This window comes from Sorex fumeus, unplaced genomic scaffold, assembly GCF_029834395.1.
Source record: "Sorex fumeus unplaced genomic scaffold, SorFum_2.1 ptg000048l, whole genome shotgun sequence".
In the NCBI taxonomy this organism is placed as follows: Eukaryota; Metazoa; Chordata; class Mammalia; order Eulipotyphla; family Soricidae; genus Sorex; species Sorex fumeus.
Genome location: NW_026606105.1, coordinates 8,298,552 through 8,323,118, shown reverse-complemented (window position 1 = coordinate 8,323,118; position 24,567 = coordinate 8,298,552). Strand labels below are relative to the sequence as shown.

The window sequence follows — 24,567 nt, the reverse complement described above, 5'->3', positions numbered from 1 at the left end:
ATTTCCCTACAAGATTGGCTGCCTTCTACTTTAAACCCCATCAAATGTGGTACGCTACTCTTGGAGCATGAGTGGTGTGAGGTATGAAATGTCCAGGAATAGCTTCACTCATGTGTAAGGCTCGGTCTGAGTGTGTGGAGAGCTGCTCTGAGCATGGTGGTAATTGAGTTTTGAAGGTTTCTGGCTGCCGGGGCTGGGTCCCTTAGGGCAGGGAGGGGCCTCACCTGTCCCCCTCTGGGGCGCCCTGAATGAAATAGCGTGGCACAGAGTCCAGTTGCATGGTTATGGCGAGTTGTGTAATGCTCTCTTCCGAGAGAGGACAATGAGTCTCTGGATCATGGCCTTTAATGAGATTATCTGGCACCAGCCAAAGGTGGCTTGTAGGTAAGACTGCCAGGTTGCCAGAAACAGGAGGACATGGGGGGAGGTCACCCATTCTCGGTTCTGTTGAACCTGGAGTTCTCATTACCCATTGTACTATTGCTCCAGCCCCAAGAAAGGAAGCTCTCACACTGGCGACCACGTGGAAAAAGTCCTAGGACTTGACAGAGGCTGCAGAAATAGCACAGGGAGTAAAGCACCTGCTTGGCAGCCCGGGCCCCTGAATATGGCCCCTCTGTCACTGCCAGGATGGAGCCCTAACAAAGAGCCAGGAGTGGGGCTAGAGCGATAGCACAGCGGGTAGGGCGTTTGCCTTGCATGCGGCCAATCCGGGTTCGATTCCCAGCATCCCATATAGTCTCCCGAGCACCGCCAGGAGTAATTCCTGAGTGCAGAGCCAGGAGTAACCCCTGTGCACTACCGGGTGTGACCCACAAAGAAAAAAAAAAAAGAGCCAGGAGTAAGCCCTGAGCACCCCTGGGTGTGGTCTGCAAACAAAACACCAAAGTTAGAGGAAATCGTAAAAAGTGAAATAAACCAGTTACAGGGACTGGGGCGACAGTGTGGGGGGGGGGGGGGCAGGACATTTGCCTTGCAAGTGGCTGACCCAGGTTCAATCCCTGGCCTCCCATCTGATCTCCTGAGCACCATCACAGGAGTGATTCCTGAGTGCAGAGCCAGGAGGAACCCCTCAGCATCGTGCTGTGTGTGCCTGTGATCCAAAAAGAAAAACAAACAAAAGTATCAAAAAGACAAATATTGTAGACTTCTTAAGAGGTACCTTAAGTGAGAGAATCCAAAACTAGAATGGTATGCATGGGGGCGTGTGTGGGAGCCACAGGAATAGTCATTTAAAGGGTGGAAGAGTCTCGTTTTTACTCAAAAAAAAAAAAAAAGCTGAAACAAGCTAGTAGGAAACAATGTACAGACTTGTGAGGTGGCCATGACTGACCACTGCACTCAGCAACACAGCATGAGCCTGGGAACACTGACCATCAGCTCAGGCGGTGGAGCTGGAGCGACAGTACAGCGGGTAGGACATTTGCCTTGCACGCGGCCAACCTGGGTTCGATTCCCAGCATCTCATATGGTCCCCTGAGCACCACCAGGAGTAATTCCTGAGTGCAGAGCCAGGAGTAACCCCTGAGCATTGCTGGGTGTGACCGAAAAAGCAGAAAAAAAAAACAGCTAAGGCGAGATTTCCTGTGAGGTCTGTTTTCAACCAGTCACCATTCAAAGAAATAGATTCAATCGCTCTAAACAATTGATGAAGCACTGTTGTTCCTTCTATATAGAGTTCAAGGACAACCAGGACCTCCCCTGGGGGCCCAGCCCTTGGGGAGCCAGGGATGGAGCACAGGGCCTGTCATACACGCCTGTTGCTGTTGCTGTACTGGCCTAAGAGCGGGTCCCCCTGCCACATCATTGTGTGTCTATTTTGTTTTTGGGTCATACCTGGCAATGCACAGGGGTTACTCCTGGCTCTGCACTCAGGAATTACCCCTGGTGGTGCTCAAGGGACCATGTGGGATGCTGGGAATCGAACCCGGGCCGGCCGCGTGCAAGGCAAATCACCCCTGACGGAATTCAGGGCCGCGCACATGAGAAGCACGCATTCAGCCAGAGTTATAGCCTCACCTAAGGATTTGTGGACTTTTTCTCCTTTTTTAATTAAAAAAAGTTTTTTAACTGTATAAATTTTGGGAGAGCCTGGCAAGCTACCCAGGGCATATTCGATATGCCAAAAACAGTAACAATAACAGGTCTCATTCCCCTGACCCTGAAAGAGCCTCCAATCGTTGGGAAAGACGAGTAAGGAGAGGCAGCTAGAATCTCAGGGCTGGGATGAATGGAGATGCTACTGGCGCCCACCCAAGTAAATCGATGAACAACGGGATGACAGTGATACAGTGATCACAAATCACAAATCACAAATCATCCTGTTATTCGTCGATTGCCTCGAGCAGGCCCCAGTAACGTCTCTTTCATCCTAGCCCTGAGATTATATTCAAGGCTCTTTAGGAGAATGAGATCCATCATTGTTACTGGTATTTGGCATATTGGGTACGACACAGGGAGTTTGCCAGACTCTGCTGGATACAGTGATACAGTGATTAATTAATTTAGGTTTGGGGGGGTCACACCCGGCATTGCTCAGGGGTTCCTCCTGGCTCTGCACTCAGGAATTCCTCCTGGCGCTGCTCGGGGGACCATATGGGATGCTGGGACTCGAACCTGGATTGGTTCTGTGCAAGGCAAGATATCAGCTGAACTATCACTGTGAGGGCGAAACTGACGCCATGACAGAAATCAGCAAAATCAGGTAGATCTCTGGTTCATTTCCTGGAACTGAAAGACTTAGTTTCTCAGCAATGAAACAATGTGTAATTCGCCAACCTGAACCCACCTGGGAAGTTCCTGGGCCCAATAAATGCTCAATCAATCATGATGCCTCAGCTATTATGCCCCAGAAAATATCTTTTGTTAACAGCAAAGAATCGGTAGCCTATGTAATCATAGAACCCTTATTGTCATTGGAAACTATTGTTTAACTGTTGCCTGATCACTGTTACCATAGTGCTTGCTTAACTTTTGAAACTTTGAAACCTATAAAAACCTCTTGTGATTAGGAGTCCGGGTCCTTGTGCTGTCTGGGTCCACTGTGTTGGATGAGACTTGGACCCTAGCTCGAGCTAGCAATAAAGTTCCTTTGCTTTGGCATTATCGTGTGTGGACTTAGTCTCCTTTTTTATTTTCCTTTTTATTTTTCTTTTAAAGGGGGCCCAGCATGATTGCATTGCAGGTAGGGTGTTTGCCTTGCACACAGCCGACCCAAGTTCAATCCCAGCATTACATATGGTGCTCTGAGTATCGCCAGAAGTGGCCAAATCAAAAAAAGGTTTTGATTTCTGGTCAAGGGACCAAAAAATAAAAACAGTTTTAAAAAGAAAGGAAATGATATGGAAAAGTAAACACTGTATGTCTCAGTACGTCCACAGATGGAGGGAGAAAGTGAGAAAACGGACCCAGCGTTTCTCAATCGCCAGCCAGAGGGTCCCCGTGAGGCGGCAGGATATTCCATAGGGGCCACACATGAAAACTGCATAAATTGGGATTCTAAAATGACTAGGAGGCTAGTTGACAGGACAAGTGGTGGGGATTGAGGAGACAAGAAGGAAGCAAGGTCGGAAACAGAGGACTGTCTGACTAAGGTTAAGAAACTCTATGATAGGGGGCTAGAGTAATAGCACAGCGGGGAGGGTGTTTGTCTTGCACGTGACCAACCCGGGTTCGATTCCCAGCATCCCATATGGTCTCCTGAGCAACGCCAGGGGTAATTCCTGAGTGCAGAGCCAGGAGACCCCTGTGCATCGTCAGGTGTGATCGCCACCCCCCAAAAAAACCCCAAAAAAACAAAAGAAAAAAGAAAAAAAAAAGAAATACTGTGATAGCAAGGCAGAAGGATGCTTGCCTTGCAAACGCCCAACCTGGGTTCAATTCCCAGCACCTTGGATGGTCCCCAGAGCACCATCAGGAGCAATTCCCGAGTAATTCCTGAGCACTGCTGGGTGTGGTTGAAAAACAAAAACAAGGGGGCTGGAGTAATAATACAGCAGGCAGGACATTTGCCTTGCACGCGGCCAACCCAGGTTCAAATCCCAGCGTCCCATATGGTCCCCTGAGCACCGCCAGGAGTAATTCCTGAGTGCAGAGCCACCAGGAGGACCTGAGCATCGCCGGGTGTGACCCCAAAAACAAAACAAAACAACAACAATAAAAAAAGCACTAAATCATGTTTATGCTACAATGAGGACTATGCAAAACCCATTTATATATATATATCTATGAACAAGGTGGGCAAGGGAAAATCGTTTGCTTTTTTGGGTTGTTGCTTTTTTTTTTTAACCACATCTTAAGATATTCAGGAGTTCCTCCTGGCTGTGCACTCAGGGATCATTCCTGGTGGGACTCTGGGGCCCAAACCCAGGTTGGCAGCATGAAAGGCAAGCACCCTCCCCACTGTACTATCACTCGGACCCAAACAAAGATTTTTCTGTGTTGGGGTAGAGGGATCACAGGGAACTCTTTTGCACGGTGGTAGGGATGGAACCCAGGGCTTTGGGCATACAGAGCACCCCCTGTGCCACAGCCCGACACCCTAGGTGCGGCTGTTCCTTCAGTGTGATCCCTAGTTACCCCAAGAACCGAAGAGCCGACGGCACTGACCTTTCCAGGCAGACGGCTTCTTTCTGCGGCTGTGCTTGCTGTTGCAAATGTCCTGAAAGTTCTGCACCACCTCTGGGTTCAGCCCATGGTCCCTCATGACGGCCAGGACCTTCCTGTCCATCAGGTTATGGGACCGCAGGCAGTTGGGGTAACTGCATTCCCCCCGCGTGAAGTGCTCGCAGATGTGCAGCCGCTCACACAGCGGCTGCTGCAGACATGTCTGCTTGTGGTTCTCTCCCTTGTAGCTCTTGCAGATCTGCAGGAGGGAGAAGCAAGAGTCGGCGAAGGGTTCCCAGGACCTGGCACACATCCTACCAAGGGAGGAGCAAGCGAGCGCAGATTTCAAAAGCGAGCAGTGGAAAACCAAGAACAACAGCCCTCGGAGGATTTGCCCAGCTTGAGTAAAGCGTGTGAGATCTTGTTATGTCAATAGCGTTGGGCCAGAGTGATAGTACAGCAGGGAGGGCGTTTGTCTTGCATTCGGCCGACCTGGGTTCAATCCTCGGCATCCCATATGGTCCTCTGAGCACCACCCCACCAGGAGTTATTCCTGAGTACAGAGCCAGGAGGAACCCCTGAGCATCGCTGGGTGTGACTCAAAAAGAAAAAAAAAAAAATTAACAGTTTTACAGGTGTAAGACAACAGCTGATCTGCCATGGAGTTCTCCTGTCTGGACTCCAGGATTTGTACTTGTTTACATCAGGAAAGACCAAACAAAAAGCAGCTAATTTTTCCAGTCAAGAAAATAAATATATTTTATCTCTTACAAAAAAGCCAGAACTGGAAAGTCAATGTTTTGTAAGACTATTGTGACAAATGTCAAAGCTGCTAATTCAAACACTCAGAGGAGACACTTTCATTTTACTTGTATGTAATAAACCCCCAACGTTTCCATCAAAAAAAAAGGGGGGGGCTGGAGCAATAGCACAGCGGGTAGGGCATTTGCCTTGCATGCGGCCGACCTGAGTTCAATTCCCAGCATTCCATATGGTCCCCTGAGCGCCGCCAGGAGTAATTCCTGAGTGCCAGGAATAACCCCTGTGCACTGTCAGGTGTGACCCAAAAAGCAAAAAAAAAAAAAAAAGAATACATAGATTCAAGTTGAGGATAAATATATTTGGGGGTCAGAGAAATAGTGCAGTGGGTAAGATGCTTGTCTGGTACATGGCTAACTGGGTTTGATCCCTGGCACCCCATACAGTTCCCCAAGATATCGAGGAGTGACTCCTGAGGGTAGAGTCAGCAGTAACCCCTGAGCATCTTCAGGCATGTCCCAAACCCTCCCTCAGTCAAAAGAGAGCAATACAGATATTCTAGTTACGAGTACATATATTGGGCTTGGCAAGTATTTGGTCTTGGTTGCAACTATTCAATGTCCCCATCACATGGAGAGAGCAGCAGCAATCAGGACATAATGGGTATGGCTGTGTTCCAATAAAACTTTATTCATAAAATAGGTAGCAAGCCAGACTGGGCTTACTAAAACACTGAGGAGTGAAATTATATTTTATTGGGGGCTAGAGAGATGGTACAGCAGGGAGGTTCCTTGCTTGTACACAGTCAGGCCGGGTTCAATCACCAGGATCACCTATGCACCCCCCACCCCCAGTAGTGGTCCCCAAGCGCAGAGCCAGGAGTAAACCCTGAGCACAGCCAGGAGGGGCCCCCAAACCAATCAAAACCAAAACAAATGTTTTGAGACCTCTATGACAGTAACATGGCCTGAACTCCCAAGCCAATACACCCAATGATCTTCCAAATTTCTTCTCCAGACCCACCAAGTCCTACTTCCGTATCTTTAGATCACATTTGCTCAAACAGCCACCTAGGCGGAGAAATTCCTGATTCCAACTCTCTGAAAGACTCAAAGAAGGAGGGAAGGGGCTGGAGAGATAGCACAGCGGGTAGGGCATTTGCCTTGCACAAGGCTGACCTGGGGTTTGATTCCCAGCATCCTACATGGTCCCCTAAGCACCGCCAGGAGTAACCCCTGTGCATCGCCAGGTGTGACCCAAAAAGCAATAAATAAATAAATAAATAAATAAATAAATTTTTTTTAAAAAAAGGAGGGAAATGGCTGCATCCCATGCCAGTTGAGCCGGTGGGTCCTGGTGCTGACTGGGAGCTGGGGGTAGGGGTCTCTCGAGATGCCGCCCCCGCTGGCCTCTGAAGCACCCAGCACTCACCTCTGGCAGAAAGAAGGGGTCATTCTGGAGGAGGAGCACTGTCAGTTCCTCTTTATTAAGTCCCCACAGCTCATGCGCGGTCAGGACTTTCATGTTGTCTTCTGAGAAAATCTCATGAGAATATTTGCATAAATTCCTGGAAGGAAACAGAACAATCGTCAGCGCTTCACGCCAGGAAACTCAGGTGGCAGGTTCGTAAATACTGTACACGCAGAGGCCAGCAGGGTAGAAACAGCAACAATCCAGTCCGAAGAAAAGAAAGCCATCACACAGGGAATGAAGGCGGTGAGGATCAATGCTGCGTCCTTTGTTTTCTGTTCTTGTTTTGGGGGGGTTGGGGGCACACCAAGCAGTGCTCAAGGGTTACTCCTGGGTCTGTGCTCAGGAACGACCCGGGCATTTCTCAGGGGACCATATGTGGTGTCAGGGATTGAATCAAGGTCAGCTGCAAACAAGGCAAGCGCCCTACCTGCTGTATTGTATCGCCAGCCTTGCATGCATCTTTAAATAATTAAGGAAGGTCGGTCCTATTTAAGGCATACACTTGGGATGCGGCTTAGCAAGAGAGCATTATTTGCCTCATTAAGTGTGAGTCCCTGGGTTCAAAAACAGAATCTATATAAAAAAGATAAATGGAAGGGGGGGGGGCAGAAGAGCGATAGTCTAGTGGGTAGGGTGTTCGCCTTACACACAGTCGATCCTGGTTCAATCCTGGCACCCCATACGGTCCCCCAAGTAACATCAGTAATAATCCCTGAGAAAAGAGTCAGAACTAAGCCTTGAGCACTGCTGGCTGTGACCAAGAAAAATTTAACTAAAAAAAAAAAAAAAGATAAACTGGGGACTAGAGCCTGGCAAGCTACCCGTGACGTACTCGATATCCCAAACATAGTAACAACAAGTCTCACGATGGAGACGTAACTGGGCCCGCTCGAGCAAATCGATGAACAACGGGAGGACCGTGACCGTAACCGTGGGAACTAGAGAGATAGTATAGGATGTAAGGGGCTTGCCTTGCCCACGACAGACCCGAGTTCAATCCCAGCACCCCAGATGGTCCTCTGAGCTACACCAGGAGTGATGGCTGAGAGCACAGCCAGGAGTAAGCCCTGTGTATCACTGGATGTGGCTGAAAAACTAAAAAAAGATTAATTGGAGGAGGCTGGAGCAATAATACAGTGGAGAGGGCATTTGCTTTGCACATGACCAACCCAGGTTCAATCCCCAGCATCCCACATGGTCCCCCAAGCAACACCAGGAGTAATTCTTGAGTACAGAGCCAGGAGTAACCCCTGTGCATCGCTAGTGTGACCCAAAAACCCAAAATAAAAAAATCACTGTCACTGTCACTGTCATCCTGTTGTTCATCAATTTCCTCGAGCAGGCACCAATAACATTTCCATTCGTCCTAGCCCTAAGATTTTATTTTATTTATTTATTTTTTACTTTTTGGGTCACACCCAGTGATGCTCAGGGCTTACTCCTGGCTTTGCACACAGGAATCACTCCTGGCGGTGCTTGGGGGACCATATAGGATGCTGGGAATTGAACCCAGGTAGGCCGCGTGCAAGGCAAATGCCCTACCCGCTGTGCTATTGCTCCAGCCCAGCCCTGAGATTTTAGCAAGTGCCACACTGGAGGCTACTTCAGAGTCAGAGGAATAAGACCCATCGTTGTTACTGGGTTTTGGCATATTGAATACGCCACGGGGAGCTTGCCAAACTCTGCCGTGAGAGCAGGAAACACCTGGTAGCCTGTCGGGTTCTTCAAGAGTGAGAACTAGACAATAAGAGGTCGATAAAATCCGGGAGCTGGGTTTTATAGTCCCTGGGTCTAGGCCATTGATGGGATAACACGGCGCCAGGGGTAGTTGGTGGGTGTAGCGCCTAGCTACTGGAAGATGGGGGATCTGGGTGGAGGAGGCCCCAGTCCCAATCCAAGCAGGCTTGGAGAACTCAGCCCCTTGGAGAACTCAGTCTTTTGGTAAGGAAGGAAAAAGGGAAAAATGGATTTGGGCAAAAACTAGTAACTGCACAGTTACTAGTTTTCTGAATACTTTCTTAAAATAGAATCTTTTGTTTTTAAAAAAGGTTATATGATGCAGCTAGTCATTCACTAACGATGTTCTTGTTTTGGGGAACACACAGAGAAAACGTCCCAATGTCCCTTACAATTAAATAAGATAAAAATTCATGCGGGCTGGAGCGATAGCACAGCGGGTAGGGCGTTTGCCTTGCATGCGGCCAACTGACTGACCTGAGTTCAATTCCTCTGCCCCTCTCGCCCGCACGGCAAAGCCTGGCAAGCTACCCAAGACGCATATTCGATATGCCAAAAACAGTAACAACAAGTCTCACAATGGAGACGTTACTGGGCCCGCTTGACCAAATCGATGAACAACGGAAGGACATTGCTACAGGACAATAATTCATGTATGAAAGGTAGTAAATGGCCCCCCACTTACTGACCTTGGATATGGACAGACTAAATGGAAACACAGCAGTAAGATGTCATTAGTCTCAGTGCTGACTGCAACTTAGAGTGAGCAAAATATTGTCCCTGGGCCAATCCTGCCTGTGCCCACATTGTAAATTAAATGTTACTGAACACAGTCTGCTGTATTTACCCAATAAAGCCAATCAGATTGGCAAATTCGACCCCCACCCAGCAAAGGATGGTTGCAGAGAATGAATCTAACATACAAAGAGATAAACAAACACTCAAGAACTGTCCAAGCTTTAGGATTAGCTGGACAGCCTTCCGTGAGCTCACACAGGCTCACCATTTACTCAGTACGATATCACTCTCCAACCTTGACTCCCAACACCTAAGTCACTGTGTAAATTGACAGAGACATTAAGGATAGCTAGTAAGCACATCCAAATTCAGTGGGTACATTAAGAGCAGAGGCTATGACTTTTCACATAGCTAATGAATCAACAGGCACTCTCAAAGTACAGATTAGAATTGTGACCATTTCCAAATAGATCTTTCCCTGTTTCTCTCTACGTGTAAAAAAAAAAACCCTAGATTTTAAAAATTTTAATCTTTTCTGGGCATGCAAATTTGCCTCACCTCTTCTACTGTATTCCTTCCTGGGCACAAGTTTGCTTGCCTTATTATTCTCTAAGACATAAACTGTTTTGTCCAGAGAAGTATTCCGTGGGCAAAATATAGAAAATAATAAATAAATATAAAATTTTTCACAGGGCTGGAGCTATAGCACAGCGGTAGGGCGTTTGCCTTGTGCACAGCCAGCTCAGCCGAGCCGGGTTCGATTCCTCCGCCCCTCTCGGAGAGCCCGGCAAGCTACCAAGAGGATCTCGCCCACACGGCAAAGCCTGGCAAGCTACCCGTGACGTATTCAATATGCCAAACACAGTAACAAGTCTCAAAATGGAGACATTACTGGGCCCGCTTGAGCAAAATCAATGAACAACGGGAGGACAGTGTTTGTTTTTTTTTTTTGTTTTGAAGTTTTTCACTATCACTATCACCCCGATGTTCATCAATTTGCTCGAGCAGGCACCAGTAATGTCTCCATTCGTCCCTGTCACGTGCTAGTGTAGCCCGATGGCATATTGGGGGCTCTTTCAGGGTCAGGGGAATGAGGACCATCATTGTTACTGTTTTTGGCATATCGAGTATGCCACGGGGAGCTTGCCAGGTTCTGCTGTAAGGGTAGGATACTCAGTAGCTTGCCAGGCTCTCTGAGAGGGATGGAGGCTTTTGGGGAAGCCTCTAATCCATGAAATCTTTTTTTAAAAAAAAGATAAATCGGAGAATCAGCTAATAGGAAGAGGGAAGAGGAACGTTTTTCCTCTGTTTCATAGACTACACGCACTCTTACCCTTCTGTTTCTTTCGGGGAACACACCTGGCAGAACCTGAGCTGACTGAGCTGGGTAATACCCGGGCACACAAGGTATGTGCCCTACCTTGGACCCACAGCCACTTCCCAACCTTGCCATACTTGTTTGTTTGGGGCCCTGATACCCAGCTGTCCTCAGGGCTCTGAGCTCAGGGATCACCCCAGTGGGGTGTTGGGATGGAACCCCAATCGGACACATACAAGGCAAGCACCCTAGCTGCTGAGTTCCCTCTCATCCCTGCAAAGCTGTTTGAACAGCTGTTTCTCTAGTATCTATTACTGGAGAAGGAAAAACCTGGCATAGAAACTAAAACCATCCCCCCCCCCCTTTCTGACCACACCCGGGGCCATACCCGGGGGTACTCTCAGCCAGGTGCTCGGGGCTGTTCCTTGTGGTGCTCAGGAGAGCGATGCCAGGAATCCAATCAAAGCACGTGCTGGGGACGAAGGGTCAAGAAGGCTCCAAATAAGATCTGTGGTTACTTCACTGCTTGTCTACTCCTGAAATTCTTTTCTGCGACACAGGACAGAGTACCTGGAAACCCTGGGAAAGGCCTAGGACTGACTTTCCTTTCCTGCAAAGGGCAATTCAGGCAATTCCAGCCCGAGAGATCAGGTGGCGGGAATCAACTCCCATGCCTAGAAGACCAAGTAGATACCAGGCGTGACTTGACGGCCACCTGGTGGGGCTGGCTGGGCTCTGGCCTGTGTCCTACAGGGGCTCACCCAGACTTTATCGGTCTTAGCTTCCCCTTAGCCGGTCCAGGGCAGGCAGAGGTGGATCGGGAGAAAGTGACCATCTTTCTCCTCCCCGCCTCACACAAGCCACCGTGGGGGCCCGGTGACAGCAGCAACACAGTGAACAGTGGCAGACCTGGATGGGGACCAGTGTCCAGGGCGAAGTCTGCTGATGTGTCCCCTCTCTAAGAATTCTGTCTCGGCCCCAGAGCGCCAGTGATAGCCAGGAGGGTCCAACCTGGGGACAGAGTGAACTCCAGGTCCTCGTGGGGTTGCCGAAGCCCACAATTCTCAAAATGTAGGTCCCAGACCAGCCTGGTCACACCCCTCCAAGGAGATGGGACGTTTTGTCGGGCGGCCCCACAATGATCTCTGAAATGCCCACATGTGCCGAGAATCTTCTATACATCTTGCTGTCACTCCCATCCCAGAAGGGGCTAATCTGGAGAAAGCAGAAAAGAGCCCTGGGATACACAGTTAAAGGCTCCTCAAGGCAGTGCTCAGGGGTTACTCCTGGCTTTGTGCTCAGGGATTCACTCCTGGTAGGACTCCGGGGACCGTGTGTGGTGCCAGAGGGACAGAACCCAGGTCAGCTGCGAGCAAAGCAAGTGCCTCCCTGCTGTGCTATTGCTCTGGCCCTTCTAATAAATATCACAGCTGACACCCTGCCACTCAAGCCCCACCCCTCGGGGTCCGGATTCCAGCCGCCCTCCTGGATTTCTGGAATGACGCTCAAACACTTCTCGGGGGGGCCCCCCCGATCCTCTAGGTTCCCGTGGGGTTTTTCTTCCTGGTGACTCCATCTATTCCCTGGGTGGGTGCATGCACCCAAGGAGAAGGCTGAGAAGCACTCTCTGTGCTGGGCTGTGGAGGGGTGAGAACTCATGGCCCAGCGAGGGTGGGGGAGGCCAAGAATTTGCTTCCTGACTCCCACCCACAGTGGGAAGGCAGGGCCAGCGTGAGCACTTGGCGTTTGGAAGTTCAAGGTTGCCTCCTGGACAACAGGACAATGGGGCCTTAGAGGCTGCTGGCTGTCGCGGGCACTGGCCAGTGAGGAGCAAGGCATCGAGGAGGGAAGGACAGGCCTGCAAACCCTCAGGAAGGGTGGGAGGGAGGACAGGCCTCAGCGGGGAGATAACTTCACCCGGCAAGCGCGAAGATAAGTTCTCTTTTGAAAAAAGCCAAGATGTCCTTGAAAAAGGCAGGAACTGTCTCAGTCCCAGGAATCTCAGGCCAAAGGGCAACAAACAAATGTCCTCTTGGCTTTTTCCCCTCCGGCCAGGGAACACAGAGTTATTTGAATCCGCAGTAAATCTCCACTCCAGTATGGCCAGATGCCAGATGCGTTGGCTTGGAGGCTGTTGTCTTTAGGCACAAGATGGACCAGGCGGAGACAGAATACCTGAGCTGGGGTGGGGTGGAGGCAGGGCTGAGGTTCCTTCCACGGCAGCTGGGGCCCAGCTGATAAGAGTCTAAAATAGGTGCCTGGGGCCTCGAGCAGTTCAGGGGCTGGACTAACAGAGGCTGACCCGCAACAGAGGCTGACCCGCTTTGCTTGCTTTGGTTTGGTGTGTTTTTGTTTGCTTGTTCCTTTTGAATTTGGGGGCCACATCTGGCAGTAGTCGGGACTTACTCCAGGCTCTGCACTCAGGAATCACTCGGTGGATGCTGGGGATCGAACCCAGGTGGGTCGTATGCAAGGCAAACGCCCTTCCCACTGTATTATCGCTCCAGTTCAAGGCCGACCGGTTTAATTCCTTGGCGCTAAATAGTCCTGTGTAATCCCATCAGCGGCCAAGACTCAGACACTATAAAATCCAGATCCCGGACGAGAACAGTGCAGTCTCTGCCCCCGCGCCTGGGTGTTCCTTCCCGGGGCCCCTTGGAGGGGAGCGGGTTGAGCTTTCCTCCCCGCCCCGGCCAGGGCTACGGCAGCCGAAGACCTCCAGGACCAGCCACCACCATGCTGAGACCACTCTCCGCACACATGAAGGTACTGGCAGAGGGACAAAGCCACGCGGGTTCCGGGGCCGAGACCTCCAAGCCTACTCGGATTGGAGTCGAGCATCTTCCACCCAGATCCTCCAAATTCCAGTAGGCGGGGGTCACACCCACCACCTGGCCCCCTGGCGCCGTGTAATCCCATCAGCGGCCAAGACTCAGAGACTATAAAATCCAGATCCCGGAACCGAGCGGCCACATTCGTGGCCACGCGACATCTTATCAGAACTTTTTTTTTTTATGACATCTTATTGTCTCATTCCTACTTTGGACAAACTTGCAGGCTATTGAATGTAGCCTGCCCACAGGGCAGGGTCTGGCAAACTCCCCGTGGAGTACCAAATATGCCAAATACCAGTAACAATGATGGGTCTCATTCTCCTAAAGAGCCTTGAATATAATCTCAGGGCTAGGATGAAAGAGACGTTACTGGGGCCTGCTCGAGGCAATCGACGAATAACAGGATGATGAAATGAAAAAAAAAAAGAAAAGTAGTCCTTTGAGCACTGTCCCAAGGTGGTCCCAAGGTGGCCAGTAGCATCACATCCTGGACCCTCGCACTGAATCGCTGGCCCAGATAGCCGGAATCACAAGTGGAGTCCCCAGACCTCCTGACAACCTCCTGGGAAGGCCCCTCCCTAAATTTTCATTTAATTAAACAAAAATAAGTGAATAGGAGCAGAGAGATAGTTCGAGGGTCAAGGCGCTGACCATGCATGTGGCCAATCCTGGTTTGATCCCTGGCACTATAGGACCCAGACCACAACAGGAGTGATCCCTGAGCCTAAAAGCCCAAGGAAAAGCTCTATTCTTCAGGGGCCAGAGAGATAGAACAGTGGGTAGGGAGCTTGCCTTGTACACAAGTTCGACCCCCCCACATCCCATCTGGTTCCCCAAGCACTGCCAAGAGTGATCCCAGAGAACCAAATCTGGAGTAGGCCCTGAGCACCACTGGGTGTGGCCCCAAAACAAAAAAAAAAAAATTTTTTTTTTTGGCTTGTTTTGTTTTACGGACACATACAGTGGTACTCAAGGCAGGCTTACTCCTGGCAGGGTTCAGGGAAGGTGTCTCAGGATCAAATCTGCGTCGGCCTCCTGAAAGGCAAGCATCCTACCCACTGTACTATAGCTCTGGCCCCAAGAAAAACCATTTTTTAAAACTTAAATAAAGCCGGCTGGGCTGGAGTGATAGCACAGCGGTTAGGGCGTTTGCTTTGCACGCGGCCGACCCGGGGTTCAATTCCCGGCATCCCATATGGTTCCCGGGCACCACCAGGGGTAATGGGTAATTCCTGAGTGCATGAGCCAGGAGTAACCCCTGTGCATTGCCGGGTGTGACCCAAAAAGCCAAAAAAAAAAAAGAAAGAAAAATTAAATAAAGCCGGGCCCAGAGAGAAGCGGGCAGGGAGCTTGCCTCGCACGCAGCTGACCTGGGTTCAATTCCTTAGCATCCCATACGTCCCCCAGCCACGAGGAGCAAGTCCTGAATGCCAAGCCAGGAGTAACCTCTGAGCATCATCAGGTGAAGCCCAAACACTTAAAAAAAATTTTTTTTTTTAATTAGTAAATACAGCAGATTTTGTTTGTGAGCCAGATGTGAATCCTTCCACACTTCTCCAATCAGTAGAGAGTCAGCTCTGGGCTTCTACACCCCGCCAAGCGCCAGGATAAGGAGGGGCTTGCATTTAGACAGTAAGTCATATCCAAATACACCTTCCCTTCACCCCTCATTCCTTCTGCTCCCTAATCTCTAGGGTGGGTGGGTGGGGGGGCGAGGAGGGGGAGATACTTTGGCTAAGAACAAAGAAATGATATGGAAAACAGGAAATGCCACGCTCTGGCCCTGTGATATAAGCCAGGTGGCAATGAACTCATGAGATAAACACACAAGAATGAAAACAAGCCTCACGAAGCAGTATCCCAAAGCCAAGGGCGGCCTGAGAGACAGCACAGCGGGGAGGGCTGTGGCCCTGCACGCAGATGACCTGGGTTCGATCCCCGATATCCTATCTATTACCCCTGAGCCCGCCAGTAGTGATTCCTGAGCCAAATGGGGCTGGAGCGATAGCACAGCGGGTAGGGCGTTTGCCTTGCACGCAGCTGACCGGAATTCAATCCCCGGCACCCCGTTTTAGGATCCTCCAAGCCTTGCCCGGGAATGATCCCAGAGCACGGTGCCAGGAGTAAGTCCTGAGCACCATCGAGTGTAGCCCAGCTCCTCCCTCCACAAAAACATTCAAAAAGGGGCCAGGGTGATAGTTGAGGGGTCAGAGACACAGACATCGCATGTAGGAGACCTGGCTTTGATCCCCGGTACCACATGACAGCTTGGGTGTACAGCCCTGGAGACCCTGAGAACTGCCGGGGTGACCAGGGTGACTGTGGTGATCTCTGGCCCTGTAGGGTCCAGCAGCCCCACTAGGAGTGAGCCCTGAGCACAGAGCCAGGAGCAAGCCCTGCACACAGCAGGGCTGACCCCACTCTCCCAAAAGAAGTAAAGTAAAGGCCCTCCCGTTGATCGTCGATTTTGCTCGAGCGGGCCCAGTAACGTCTCCATTGGAGACTTTGTTGTTACTGTGTCTGGCATATCGAATACGTCATGGGGAGCTTGCCAGGCTCTGCCGTGCGGGCGAGATACTCTCGGTAGCTTGCCGGGCTCTCCGAGAGGGGCAGAGGAATTGAACTCGGGTCGGCCATGTTGGCCGCGTGTAAGGTGAATGCCCTACCACTGTGCTATTGCTCCAGCCCGATGGCCGAGTGGTCTAAGGCGCCAGACTCAAGTTCCCAAAAGAAAGATCCAGTAAAAATAAACATGGGGGGGGGGGGCTAGGAGGGAGGGCACAGAGGAGCTGGCTGAGGACTGCGTGCAGTAGCCCCAAGCACCACACGGGCATAGCTGTAGGATAACATCGGTTTGTCCTTTCTGCCTTGTCTCAGGGAGCTTAGGGTTATTGGGTCACTCCCATCACAGTGCTCCCATTCCTCTGTGCTTATCTGTAAGCTCTTTCTGGGTGCTCTGCTTCCCCAACCTTTATCTCCTAATCAGACTGTTAACTTGTAAATATTGCTTTTCTCTTCTCCTTAAATCCTCTGCATAGTTAATTCAGAGCAAAGTCCTTTTTGTGTAGACACAGGAAGACAGTCAATGCTATGCTTTTGTAACTTGGGAGATAATTGACTCCGAATGACATTCACCCCTGGGCATCTTTTCCCTCGACTTAAGCCTCAGTTGCCCTTTCTTCCTAGCACCCCAAAAGCAGGGTCCCAACAAGGGACTGGATGGACCCAGGGGCAAGCTGTGAGCTAAACCTGGCATCGAAATGGGCCAAGCCAAAGTGCCTTAATATTTAACTATAAGTTAAGAGCATGGTCATGGGCAAATCCTGTCATGATCCAAAAGTAACAAATGAATTAGCACCCTGCTAGGGTTAGAAAAGATTAATCTGGTCTGAGCACTGTAGTCTGAGATCTATAGAGAGATGTCCCCAGGAGAGCCACCCTACAAGCTCAATGTATCTCTTACTGTGTCCATACAAAATAACTAATATTAAGAAGTGGAATTAAGATGTTAATTAAGATGTTCGGGGCTGGAGTGATAGCACAGAGGGTAGGGCGTTTGCCTTGCACGGCCAACCCGGGTTCAATTCCCAGCATCCCACTTGGTCCCCTGAGCACCACCAGGTGTGACCCAAGAAGAAAAAAAAAGATGTTAATTGTTATTGGACTGAGCAGAGGAGAAACATGCTTAGGTGGTAATCAGGCCAGGAGCCTGATCCGGTGATCAGGAAGGGCTTTGATATGTTGATTCTGCTAACCCCCCATGCAGAGAGTTGGGGAGAGACTAGAGGAGAGAAGGCCGCCCCAGGGGGACAGAAGGAGACAGGAATGGGGGGTTTAAGGAGATTGGAACAGGCACGGGGAGAATGGAATAAGCAGCAACTAACTGATCACCAACCAGCCTGGCCCTCGTTTCCTCCTTCATCCACCCATGGTATCAGGCATGGTATCAGGCGGCCCGAGACCACCGAACGCAGGCGGGGAGAGAGAGCAGCCGGCTTTCCCTAGTTGCCCAGTGATCACACACATCATCACGGTGTCTCCCGCCAAGGTAAACAGGGACCCCACGTAGGTCCGTGGCAACCTAACAGGACACACACAAAGATAAACACGCAGCAACTCTAACCAAAACTATATCCCCAAATGAGGAGTATGGGGGACACCCCCCCCACCCCACCCCACCCCAGGGCCATGACGTCACCTGAGGAGCAGGATCTGGGCCCAGCTGCTGGCAGACTCAGAGACAGAGCAGAGTCAGGCGTGGAAAGGAATCCCAGGGACATCCCTGCTGGGTGACAAACAGCCTTCCCGTGTGAAACCCTGGGCTTCCTGGCACGGGAAGCAAGTCAGACGCCAAGGGGCAAAACCCCAGATTCCATGGGTAGGAATCAGCTGAGAAGTTCCCCTTTCCCTCCCTCCTCCCCTCCCCCCCAGGCCCCAGGGATCTGAGGTTGGGGGGCGGGGTGGAAGAGCAGAGAATGTGGGGTGACAGCAGTGGGCGTGGGGTTACTTTGAAGGGTGATGAAATGTTCTGAAACTCCACAGTGGTGAGGTTGCACAACTGAGGATTATTGATTACGCTGACTTGACTGCATACTGGAAGCTGGCAAGAACTCCGGAGGTTGGGCACTGCTTTGCACACAAGAAGTCTGTGTTCAGTCCCTGGCACTGCTCGGGCCCTAGGTGCTCCCCAAAGCAACCTCTGAGCACTAAGCTGGGAGTAGTTTCTGCACACCACTGGGTGTGGCCCAAAAAAACAAAAACAAAATGGCAACCCATGTACCAAGTGTCTAAATATTTAAGCACAATAAATCATGCTAGAAAAAGCATTCAGGGGCCGGAGCAATAGCACAGCGAGTAGGGCGTTTGCCTTGCATGCGGTCAACCCGGGTTCAATCCTCGGCATCCCGTATATGGTCCCCTGAGCACTGCCAGGACTAATTCCTGAGTGCAAAGCCAGGAGTAACCCCTGAGCATTGCTGGGTGTGACCCATAAAGGAAAAAAAAAAGAAAAAGAAAAAGCATTCAGAGTGAAAGCAAAGTAGAAACCATCATCGAATTAATTGAACCATTATATTTAAACATCCCCAAATTCCTCAAAAATAGAATACACTTGCAAATAATATGAGATGGTGATACTGTGGCTGATAGGAGTGAAAGCACGAGCCTTGCCTGCCGGCTGACCCCAACTAAAGGCCCAGCCCTGCATGATTCTGGAGCACCACCAGGAATGACCCCAGAGCACAGAGCCAGGAGTAAGCTCTGAACATGGGGGTGTGGCCCCAAAAATCAAACCCACAAAATGGGGTGGGTTTTTTTTATTATTTTATATGGTAGCGAATGTTAACTCCTGTGATCGTTTTGGAGTGTATAGATATTGAATTACTATGTTGAGTACCGGGCTGGAGTGATAGCACAGCAGGTAGGGCGTTTGCCTTGCATGCGGCTGACCTGGCCAACCCGAGTTCGATTCCTCCGCCCCTCTCAGAGAGCCTGGCAAGCTACCCATGACGTATTCAATATGTCAAACACAGTAACAAGTTTCACAATTGAGATGTAACTGGGCCCGCTAGAGTAAATCGATGAACAAGAGAGGACAGTGCTACAGTGCTACCTGAAAAAATAGCACAGTGGTAAGGCATTTGCCTTGCACGTGTCTGGGGCTACAATGCTACAGTGCTATACCTGAAAAAATGTTCTATGTGAATAAGGAATCATCCAATTAAAAAAATGAAACAGCATTCATTAAAATTTCTTCTGTCTTTGGGGCTGGAGAGATAGCACAGCGGGCAGGGCGTTTGCCTTGCACGCGGCTGACCCGGATTCAATTCCCAGCATCCCCATATGGTCCCCTAACCACTGCCAGGGGTGACTCCTGAGTGCAGAGCCAGGAGTAACCCCTGTGCATCGCCTGGTGTGACCCAAAAAGCAAAAAAAAAAAAAAGTTTCTTCTGTCTTTCTAGTCTGACATATGTGCTTTGCTAACAACCTGGAAAGTCAAGCTGGAGTGAGAAATTATTGATTCATCAGAGCTCTGTGCTGGGCTACGGCTGGAAAGTCAGGCCTGGTCCCCTGTCCCCTGCTACCCTAGCCCACCTACTCTGACCCACCCAACAGGGGCTGTGGTATGAGGGTCAGACCTTACTGGAGTGATAGCACAGCGTTAGGGCTCTTGCCTTGCATGCAGCAGATCGGGGCTCATCCCCGACACCCCAAACGGTGCCCTGAGAACTGCCAGGAGTAATCCCTAGCATCGGCAGTGTGGCCCAAATAAACTAAAAATAACCCCCACAACCCCACACAAATGCATAAATAAAATCAAGGAACACATTGGGGCCAGGGTCAAAGCTCAAACGGCCTTCTTGTTAGGTTTCGCATGCAGGAGGCTGGCCCCAGGCCTGCCACCAGGCTGCCAAGAATAACCCCTGAGTACAAAGCTGGGTGTGGGCAGCCCCTGAACCAGGAATGCTCCCTCACAAAAAAACTTAATAAAGGAACACACTGAAATTAGAGCAAAATGGAAAAGGGAGACATGAAAACAAAATTGAAGGGCTGGAGTGATAGCACAGCGGGTAGGGCGTTTGCCTTGCACGCAGCCGACCCGGGATCGATTCCCAGCACCCCATATGGTCCCCTGAGCACCACCAGGGATAATTCCTGAGTGCAGAGCCAGGAGTGACCCCAGTGCATCTCTGGGTGTGACCCAAAAAGCATAAAAAAAAATTGAAACCCCTGCCTTTTTTTTTTTAACCACACCTGGCAGTACTTGGGGGAACCATATGCAGTGCCAAGATCTGAGCAGGCTGTCTCATGCTAGTCAAGAGCCTTAACCTCTGGACTAACCTTTGTATTCTTTGACCATTTGTCAAACACCACTTACTAACATGATGGGCACCTATGGGAGTGATAATTCTTCTCCCAACTTTAGTGTATATCAAAAATATCTACAATGATGGGGCTGGGAGCAGGTAGGGCGTTTGCCTTGCCTGCAGACGACCCAGGTTCGATTCCCAGCATCCCATATGGTCCCCCGAGCACCGCCAGGAGTAATTCCTGAGTGCAGAGCCAGGAGTAAACCCTGTGCATCGTCGGGTGTGACCCAAGAAGCAAAAAAATAAAATAAAATAAAAAAACTATAGTGAAAAATTAAACAATAAGTATGTTTTTTGGCTTATTAGTTTTCACTGGTTTCTAACCAACGGTACACATGCTAATGATCCCCACCAAAATCCCAATGACCATCCACCAGTCACATTGGTCCCCCAAAGATCACACGTTCTAGAAACCAAAAGAATGTTTAATAATATAACAGCAAAAGAGAAAGCAGATCCTTCTACTTACTGAGTTGGCATAGTGCTAGAATGTTCCTTCCTTTACTATCCTCCCCCCCCCTTCCCTCCTTCCTCATTCCACGGGCCTCTGTGACCCAGCCTGGCCGCCTCCCTCAATACCCAGAATTTCTGCTATTTACAAAAGCTTTCATTGTTGCCTCACGACTTATTCTATACATTTTCTTAATAATGGAGCATATGAAAGCATTTTGGGGAAAAAAAAATCTGTGTTGCTTTGGGCTGGAGCGATAGCACAATGGGTAGGGCTTTTGCCTTGCACGCGGCCGACATGGCCGACCCAGGTTTGATTCCTCCGCCCCTCTTGGAGAGCCCAGCAAGCTACCAAGAGTATCTCGCCCACACGGCAAAGCCTGGCAAGCTACCCGTGATGTATTCGATATGTCAAACACAGTAACAAGTGTCACAATGGAGACGTTACTGGGCCCACTCGAGCAAATCGATGAACAACGGGAGGACAGTGACAGTGACAGTGTTGCTTTAAACATCTTAAGGGGCTGGAGAGATAGCACAGCGGGTAGGGCGTTTGCCTTGCACACAGCCGACCCGGGTTCGATTCCCAGCATCCCATAGGGTCCCCCCGAGCACCGCCAGGAGTAATTCCTGAGTGCAGAGCCAGGAGTAACCCCTGTGCATCGCCAGGTGTGACCCAAAAAGCAAAAAATAAATAAATAAATAAATAAATAAATAAATATGTCATCTTCCTTATCCACATCAACCAAGTCTTTTGCATGCTCAATTATACTCACATGGGGTAAGGACCCATCTAAAGTTTTTTCTGTGGGTGGAGAGATAATACAGCAAGAAGATGTTTGTCTTGCACAAGACCAACCCAGGTTCAATCCCTGGCACCTTGATATGGTCCCCTGAGTACCGCCAGAAGTTTTCCCTAAGCACAGGGCCAGGAGTAAGCCTTGAACATCTCCATGTGTAATCCCAAAAAACAAATCAAATAAAAAGATGGAGTTTGGGCACTGGAGTGATAGTATAGTGGGTTGAGCCCTTGCCCTGCACAAGGTCAACCCGGGTTCGATCCCCGGCACCCCCATATGGTCCCTTGAGCACCATCGGGTGTGATTCCTGAGTGCAGAGCCAGGAGTAAACCCTGTACCATCTCTTCTGCCTCAAGGGTTTTTTGGTTGGGTTTTTCCCCCTCTCCCAGTCAGTTTTTAAGGGGGGTGGGGAGGGAAGAAATATAAATACTCCATCATGAGAAATCAGAAGTGGAAGTGCAGAATGTGGAGAAAGACTAAGGTCAAAGAGATTCGTGCAAAACTTCAACAAGACATTCCTTCAAAAGGGAGGGGAGACGGGAAAGAGTCCGGAAGGTAGGGCATTTGTCTTGCACGAACACTCCCCCGACCCTCCCTCCAGAGCAAGGCCAGGAGTGATCCCTGAGCACAGTCGGGATCAAGCTCTGAGAACCGCTGGGTGTGGCAAAAAAAAAAAAATGGAAATGGGAAGATGGGAAGGACTGCAAAGGACTTGGGGATTCTGGGACCTGGTCAATGGAACTGTGATCTTGGGGTACTAGGTGGTAGAGGGTGTGAGGAAGGGGCTGTGGGGAACAGAAGGACCTGACAGTCTTGAGTAGCGTCAGGCAGCACTGCAAGTATAAAACTTTATTATCGTTTAAGAAAATAAATAGCCAAAGACCAAATAAAAGTCACTGAAAGAAAAGCAAGAAAGCAAGAAAGGAAAGCAAGAAAGGAAAGCAAGAAAGGAAAGCAAGCAAGCAAGCAAGCAAGCAAGCAAGAAAAGGGTGACTTGGGGACTGAAGCTGAGTGGGGGTTGGGGAGTGCAGAAGAGCAGGGAAGATGAGTCTGACGATGTTGGCAGGAGGCCCTGGTTCATTAATTCCCATATGGAAGCCATCTTCGTGGACACGGACAGGACCGGACAGGACGGGGACACTGGGTGGGTGTCTTAAGGCTCAGGCAGAGACTTGGAAGATGGATCCAAAGGCTTAACCCAAACCTCAGGACGCACCTTTATCAGGAAGGGAGAGAGGGAAGGAGGAAGGGAGGGAGGGAAGGTGGGAGAGAGGGAGAGGAAGAAAGGAAGTAAAGAAAGGATGTGGGGGGGGGGGGCGGCTGGAGCGATAGCACAGCGGGTAGGGCGTTTTCCTTGCAGGCGGCTGACCCGAGTTCGATTCCCAGCATCCCAAATAGTCCCCCCCGAGCACCGCCAGGAGTAATTCCCGAGTGCAGAGCCAGGAAGAAGCCCCCCTGAGCATCGCCGGGTGTGACCCAAAAAGCCAAAAAAAAAAAAAAGGAAGGAGGGAGGGAGAGAGGGAGAGAGAAAGGAAGGAAGAAGGAAGGGATCAAGGGAGAGAAGGGACAAAAGGGAAGCAAAGGGTAGCGGGCGGAGGGAAGAGGAAGGAAGGAGGAAAGGCAGAAAAACAAGCCCTCGTGGCCAGAGCCGGGAGCCCTGGGCGAGGGTCTCAACCTCGAAGAGGCGGCCCGGGGCCGGGTGGCTTCAGGGAGCAGAAAAGCGATCCCCGGGGGTAGAAGGCGGCGCGCGCGGGAGGGTCGCGGCGCCGGAACGGCTCGGGGGCGCGCAGAACTGCGCATTTTCCGAAAACGACCCCCAACCCCCGTCCCCACCCCCGCCGCCAGCTCCGCTAGTCCCTGGCCTCTCCCCGCACCCCGCAGGTTCCCGGGAAAGCGCCCCGGAGCCCAGCAGCTTCGAGGGAAGGGGAAGAAGGAAGGGCCAGGGGCTGCGGCGCGCCAAAGCGCACGGCTGGACGGGACGGGACGGGGCGGGGGCTGCCGCGGTGGCCCGGGTGGGCGCTCGCTCCGGGGGTCGCTCCCGACCCCCGACCCCCGACCCCCGCGCACTCACCGCTCCGAGTAGCGGCAGCGGCGCAGCAGGTTGAGCTTGCAGAGGTGCAGGTTCCCGCAGGGCCGCTGGCAGGTCTTCCGACGGCAGACGCGGACGCGCGCGGCGGCCAGCACGTAGCGGGTGACGCCGCTCGGCTCGGCCGCGTCTAGCAGCACGAAGCGCTCGGGCCCCGCCGCCTCCAGCACCTGCACGAGCTGCGCCTCGGGCAGCCGCACGTCGCGGAGCAGCTGCGGCACGGCCAGGCGGCCGCCGTGCGCGCACAGCACCTTGGTGAGGAAGGAGCACACCTCGGCGTCGGCCATGGCGCGTCCGTCGGCCCGGCCCGGCCCGGCCCGCCCGGCACCCGGCACCGCCCGCCCCGCCAGCGCTTTCGATTTCCCCGCTCCTCGACGCGGAACAGAAACTCTAGAGCGAGCTCCGGACCCGCCGGCCGCTTTCTATTGGAGCCCGGGGGCGGGGCGGGGCCGGGCGTGCGTTTTGGGGGAGGGGGCCCCCCTGGAGGAGCGCGCCCTGCGGCTGCAGGCACCCCGCGCAGCCCCCGGGGAAAGCACCGGGGAAAGCCCCCGAGCCCAGCGCGTGACCCGCGGGTGCGTTGGCTGCCCCCTCCCCGCCCTCCCGCTCTCTGCGGTCTCTCCGGCCAAGAAAAAAAAAAAAACACTTTCAAACTCTTGCCCATAACCGGGGAAACTAAACCCCCTCCAACGGGAACCAACTTGCACGCCCTCCCCACTGAGTTTGGGTGGACGTAGATTTGGGGGGCGAGGTATGCCGAAATGGGACCCCTAGCACTGAATTACGTTCCCTAATAACCGCCGAGGATGATTTCAGAATAAACTGATCTGCGCTACCCAAGATACAGAAATGTGCACGGAATTTCCTCTCGTTTGCCCCCAGCAAAACCCCCTCCCTCGGC

General features: G+C 51.3%; 1 protein-coding gene across 2 annotated transcripts in view; it reads right to left on the bottom strand.

Moving 5' to 3' along the window:
- ZC3HAV1 (zinc finger CCCH-type containing, antiviral 1) overlaps positions 1–23,964 on the bottom strand; it is a 44,066-nt gene extending 20,102 nt beyond the window's left edge. For both annotated transcript variants that reach the window (XM_056124002.1, XM_056124003.1), the window contains exons 1-3: positions 23,655–23,964; positions 6,796–6,931; positions 4,609–4,864 (exon numbers count right to left, since the gene is read on the bottom strand). In XM_056124002.1, coding sequence (XP_055979977.1) covers positions 4,609–4,864; positions 6,796–6,931; positions 23,655–23,956 — 694 coding nt within the window. In that variant the 5' untranslated portion in view covers positions 23,957–23,964. The remainder of the gene's footprint in view (positions 1–4,608; positions 4,865–6,795; positions 6,932–23,654) is intronic.
- Between the last annotated feature and the right edge of the window lie 603 nt (positions 23,965–24,567).